Source organism: Mycteria americana, chromosome 18 (genome assembly GCF_035582795.1).
Source record: "Mycteria americana isolate JAX WOST 10 ecotype Jacksonville Zoo and Gardens chromosome 18, USCA_MyAme_1.0, whole genome shotgun sequence".
Classification (NCBI taxonomy): Eukaryota; Metazoa; Chordata; class Aves; order Ciconiiformes; family Ciconiidae; genus Mycteria; species Mycteria americana.
Window position 1 is genome coordinate 11,060,805 of NC_134382.1, and position 5,820 is coordinate 11,066,624.

At 59.6% G+C, this 5,820-nt stretch overlaps 1 protein-coding gene across 1 annotated transcript; it reads right to left on the reverse strand.

Moving 5' to 3' along the window:
- Positions 1-978: 978 nt before the first annotated feature.
- Positions 979-5,064, reverse strand: ICMT (isoprenylcysteine carboxyl methyltransferase). Its single transcript, XM_075520791.1, has 5 exons — positions 4,798-5,064; positions 4,537-4,625; positions 4,294-4,463; positions 3,266-3,483; positions 979-2,405 (listed from the first exon to the last, which is right to left on the reverse strand). Exons 1-5 carry the CDS (start codon positions 5,032-5,034, stop codon positions 2,223-2,225), a joined length of 897 nt encoding a protein of 298 aa, XP_075376906.1. The 5' UTR covers positions 5,035-5,064; the 3' UTR covers positions 979-2,222.
- Between the last annotated feature and the right edge of the window lie 756 nt (positions 5,065-5,820).

Consider the following 5,820-nt stretch of genomic DNA (forward strand, 5'->3'; position numbering starts at 1 on the left):
CTTACCGACTGCCGCGGCGCAGGAGGGCAGGGTTTGACGGCTTCCTCCGGCTTTTCACTAAAGATTCAGACACCTTCCCCGCGCCTGGTGAGCTCCCGTCTCCTCACTGAGCTTCCAGTCACAGCATTAGGGAAAATAAAAGGTTACGAGAGGCTGCTGGTCTCAAAGGCACCGAGAGGGCTCTGAAGATTTTACTCAAGGTGAAGTTTATCCCTTTCTTTTGGTGCTAACGCATCCCACCTCAGGCAGACCCTGCTGCCACGCAGCTGGAACCGGGGTCAGAGCTAGCGCTGGCACGCTCTCACAAATTAGGATCAAAGTGCATTTACTACAAAGAACAACTTGAGAATAAAGCTTAGTTTCCATCGTCAGCTCACATCAAACCCAAGCGACAATCGCTTTGTTTGTTTCAAAGTACACTTGTGCAAGTTCACAGCAGAAATGTTAACGCCTACAAAAAAAATAGTTAAAAATTAACTCGCCCGAGGCATGTTGGCTACAACAGCAGGTCGCAGCTTCCATGAGGACGTGTGTCGGAGGCACAGAAAAGCCTGAGCAGGAGCCTATGAGTGACCACGCAGAGAAATCAGCCGCTATCCTGCTGGTGTATTTTCACATTTGCTCTTTTCTCCCAAGCTAAAAACACGCTCAGTAAAAGACAAATTACCAGCAAAGGCATTAAGCTGATGCTCCGTGCAGAACGCGCTCTGGAATACAAAGCAAACCCGGTGGAGGAAGGATTCTGCATCGGTTAAGCGAGGAGAGACGGCGAATTCGCCCCATCTCTGTGGCTGTGCAGTCCCACGAGTCACTGTGAGTCGCAGTCATGCTTCAACACTGGCGTGTACTGAAAACCCACTGGGAATTGTAAAAGTAAGGATTCCAGTTTTGATGATGTCACCAGCACCTCAAGAGATCTCCAAATAACCACCAGACAGAAGTTGGCAATATTTTTTCTTGTTTTTTATAAAAAAAAAAAAAAACAAAAAAAAACCCCCCAAAACCAAAGCAATTTCCATCAGCACCCCCTTTCCTGAGCCGTACCACAGGACCTTCACCAAGGAACACCGCAAGCCCGAAGCATGAACTGACAAGCAACTCGTTTCCATTCCAGCTAAGAAGAATAATGTAAAACTCAAGAAAACAGTGAACCTCTTTGGTATATAACGACAGAATAAGTTATACCACAAAGCTCAAGTAGGAACCATTTCCAAAATGGTAACGTTTAAAATAGCGTTAGCTAGCGAAACTTTTTTTCCCATTTGGAGAATTTCCCTAAAGCATCTCCTAGTCGTGCCGACATCCCAGGTTTTGCCCAAAAAAGCTGGCAAGGATCTCAAGTGCTAAAGCCTTCGGCAAGCCTGGCAGCTGCAGTTCTTTCCCAACCCAAAATCCTGGGATCTCTGCAGGACGGAGGCAGCCTGGCAGGGTAGGAAGCAGCGCGATTTGGAATCGGGAAGAGGGAACAGAGGTGGTGGTGGGGAGGCTCGGGAAGGCGGCGGCTGAAACGGTGACTCCCAAATTCGCAGCAGCAGCCAAGGGAGGAGGGAGTGGGCTCGCCCTCCTGCCGCATTTCACAGAGGCGCTCGCGATCCAGCGGCATGAGGCAAGCAGAAGAGGCTCCCTGTGAACGTTAACGCCTGCGGGAGAAGTGATTGGTGCCGCACGGCCAGCTCTCCAGCAAGCAGAGGGCAGGCAGCCCCTGCACCTGAAGAGCGGAGAGCTGGAGGCCTGCTCCTGCGAGCCGCCCGAGCGCCAGCTTGCAGAATCGGGCCTAAAGAGATTAAAGCCGCACTGCCTGGCTCACAAGGTCAAAAAGCTTTAAAATCGAATTATGCCATAGGAACAATCCGCTGACTGGTGCCTTTCCTGCAGGGGGGCGGGAGGGCAGAGCTGTTCTCCGGAAGAATCGGTCCAGAGGTGTTTCAGTACAATTCAGCTGCTGCAGGCAGGAGGGTTCGATTCTCTTTAGGGTCGCTACAGGCTAAGTTATCTGGAAGATCCCTGAATGTGCAACGAAGGACTTATCTTGAGGAGGACGAACGAGCTTCTGATCTGCTAGTGACCTGGCAGGCCACCCAGCTCCGCAGCCCTTCGCCAGCTCCTCCTGGGTGGCCGGGAAATACCAACGGGCTACTCCTGGCACCGGTGCCACACACCATCCCTCGCCCCACGGCACCTGGAGCTGGGCATTTGCTCAGCCAGTCTGGTTTTCACCCGCATTACAGTTCCACTTTGACTCCTTTAATAAAAGGGAGACCTGACGGCACCTTCCTTTTGTACTCCAGGTACTCTTCTCCGAAGAAGTGAATAAGTGTGATCTCCTCCTCCTCGATCCGCTCCCTGAAGAAGCGCCAGGACGCCAGCGCATAGCCCACCACACAGATGGGATTGCAGAGTAACACCTGCGAACAGACACTGGCGGTTAGCGTCCCCTCACCTCCCAAAGAAACCGAGGCTGCCCCCTGCCCCCACATGCTAATCACCCTTCATTAAGTTGGCCATGAGGTCTAAATGCTCTCCAAAGAAAAGACAAGACCCCAGCGCCTTTTGTGGAATTTCATTCTGGGGAGAAATTGGTGCTTTTGAAGAAAGCAGCCTGCGGGCACCTGCTGGCTCCTGCTGCCCCGGCTAAGAGCAGCGCCCCAGCTCTAGAGACCCCGTGCATGGCCGTGCTGCTCGGCGTGCAGTCTTCATGGTCCCTCTCCAGAGAAATAAAACCAAATGCCAACCACCAGCCAACCACAAGAAGAGTGCGACTAAGGCAGCGCTGAGTTACAGCTTGACCGCAGCTGGCTTCCAGTTTACCCTCTGGCTGGGGCCCTGGGCACTCTTACAGGGAGTTTTCTTTGCCATCCGGCACAGGACTGGTATTTGGCAGGAGCAAGGTTGAGTCCAACTGCTTATGGAAGGCATTTTGGCCATAGGAATGCAAGGAAACTCTGGACGCTAGCGTTAGGCTAGCAGAAGATCATACCCCAAGCCTCCAAGGGTGTTCTGGCTCAAACCCCAGCCCTGCCACCCCTGATTATTCCACACAGAAAATTAAGGCGATGGGGTCCTCCCAAAGATTGCACAGGGCAGAGCGCTCGGGGTTTCCTGACCCCCCCGCGTGCCGGTGGGAGGGCGGAGGCATCAAAATCCGCCTGGGCCAGCCCTGCCGATGACCGCCGGCAGTCTCCATCCAGTTACCGGTGTCAGGCAGCATGAAGAAGAAAGACCCAGGTTATAAGACGAAAGTATCTGAGCGCGTTGTATACGGTACCTGTGTTCCAATACTCCAGTAAAACCATCCCACGTAAGACGGGTGCCGGAACCACCCATACACCCCACTTGTCACCAAAGTATGAGTATCCGATTTCTCATTCTGAACAATATGGTTGAAGTTGGAGCCAGCTGTGAGCATGGCAGCTTTCCTCAGACAATCCCCAAAGATCACCATCAACAACCCTACAGTACTCAGCCAGGTGATCTGCTTCAGCTCTGCAAGTGAATAAGGACGGGTCACAACAGGTTTGCACAGGTCACGCTCGCGGTGCGGGGGGGCGCGGGGGCTTGGGTCGGTGCGTGAGCTTTTCCCCCCCATCTCAAAGCCCGACAACGTGTAAAACACAGGCAGCGTTCCATGCACTGCCGTCCTGCCACCGAAAAAAAACTAAAAACATCCCCTGCCACGGAGTCACTCCCGACGCCGAGTCTGTACATCCTCGCGGCAGATTGCCCTAAGGGCAACCCGGCGCTGAGGCAGAGCCCGGCTTTACGGAGTAGAGTAAAGCCAATGTAAAGCACAGCCAAGCTGACGCACTCAGGCCGGACGCGGGGAGCTCTGCTGCCTGCGCTGCCATTATGAAGCAGGGAGGGAGAACATCTCCCCTCTCCCAAAAAAAAGGAAGCACCCCAGACTGGGCAAAGAGCAACAGTTTTTGCCGATTTGATTTTATTCCAGGTCAAAAGAAGACGCCCAGATGTAACTGAAGCGTCATTCTTTGTACCACCAAAGATGCTTGAAAGATTCAGGCAGAAAAGGACCGAAGACCTGCTACACGGCAAAGACGGTCAGCGCGAGGGGAGCGCTCCCCCCAGCCCCCCGAGACCGAAACTGAGAGGCTTTGAGCACAGAGAGATTAAGGCCACGTCAAAGCCCTCCTCCGCTGCCGGCGCAGGTCAGCTAAGCGGGGGTCACCCGCGCTTTGCTACCAGTCGGGTGGGCCCCGGGGGAGCCACATGCAGCCGGGCAGAGCCAGGGGACAGCAGGCGGGAGGGTGGGCGGCAGGGAGGGGCAGGGCGGCCGACCTGGGAAGAGGAGCTTCTCCAGCGTGAACTCCACCCAGGAGGAGAGGGCGGCCAGGTTGTACTCGAAGCTGTGGTTGAGCAGGAAGGAGTCCAGCGAGAGGCTGCGCGGGTTGTTGATGGCCGTCACCAGGTACTCCGAGTAGTGGAAGAGGGAGAGGGAGCACATGTACCTGCGGCGGGAGGGAACGCTGGGCAGGGCCGGGGGCCGTGGCACCCGCCCAGCTCCCCCGGCCCTTCCCTTACCATCCGAAGTGGCACCAGGCAGAGCGGCCGGCACTGAGCAGCAGCCCGCAGCCGAAGGCGAAGCCCAGGAAGCAGGCCCGGACGGCGATCTGCAAGCAGAGGGAGGAGAGAGAGCGTTGCCGCCGCCGCCGCTGCCGCCCGCCGGGGCCTTGCCTCGGGCCCGCTGTCCCCCGACCGCCGCCCCCCGGGCCCGGCCCTCCCCGAGGCCTCCTTCCGCCCCGCCGCTCCCCAGGCCCGCTCCCCCGGGGCCTCCCCCCGCACCTTGTACAGCGGCCGCGGGTAGAGCAGCAGCAGCGCCGCGTTGACGCCCGCCACGTGTAGGGCGAGCGCCAGGCGGCCGCGCAGGCCGGGGGCGGCCAGCAGGGCGGGGGGGGAGCCCAGCGCCACCGGCAGCGCCGCCACCGAGGCGCCCAGCAGGAAGGCGGCCAGGCTGGCGCGGGCCTCCCGGCCCAGCCGCCCCCGCCGCGGACCCGCCGCCGCCGCCGCCGCCGCCATCATGGCGGCGCCCGCCCCGCCCGCGTCGCCGGGGAAACGGCCGCGCCGCTCTCGCGAGAGTCGCCCCGCGCAGGCGCATTCTCCCGGGCAGCGGCGCCGCGCAGGCGCACTGGCCGCCGCCGGGGGGACGGGGCGCTCCCGGAGCGCGGCCCGGCCCCGCGGGTCGCCCCCGGCCCGGTTTTGCTTTTGTTGTCGTTTAATATCGCAAACCGGAAGACCCCGCCGCCGCGCTGAACAGCCCCTCCGAGGGGCGAAGGCGCCGCTCCCGGCCCGGGCCGTAGCCTTCGGGCCACCGTCCCCTCACCACCCGCCGGGCCGCGGCCCGCCCGCCCGCCGTCTCCCGCTGCGGGCCCGGCGAGGGCGTCGGGCCTGCGCCCCGTCCTCGGGGCTCTCTCTGGCGCTCGCTCCGCGCCTGGGAGGCCGAGAGGGGAGCACCCCGCGGGCGAGCGGAGGAAACCGGCGGTGCTGCCCCGTCCGCCGGCGTCCCCGGGGCCCAGCACAGCCCACACCCGGGCCCCGAGGTGAAGAGCTGCGCGGGGTCCTCGGGGGCCAGCCGTGCTCCCGGTGACAGGGGCGGTGCCGGTGGGGTCGTGATCCACACTGGATGGCTGCTGAACCGCTGGAGCTATTCTGGGATTCCCATTAAAAGAAGCAGACTTTCTTAAACACAAGGGGGGGAGCCCGCTGCGCCGCTCGGGGACCCCGGGAGGATCCGGGGGAAAGGCGGGGGGGGGAAGCAGCCAGAACTACTGCTGCTGGAGACAAAAATGAAAGTGACGTCTGTTTTAT

Bases quoted from the DNA above. Each gene is read 5' to 3' on its own strand.
- ICMT (XM_075520791.1), bottom strand. From the start codon at position 5,034: ATGATGGCGGCGGCGGCGGCGGCGGCGGGTCCGCGGCGGGGGCGGCTG. The intron at 4,464-4,536 runs GTAAGGGAAGGG...CTCCCGCCGCAG, and splicing joins GCCTGGTGCCACTTCGGATG to GTACATGTGCTCCCTCTCCC. The intron at 2,406-3,265 runs GTACCGTATACA...GTCTGTTCGCAG, and splicing joins ACTGGAGTATTGGAACACAG to GTGTTACTCTGCAATCCCAT.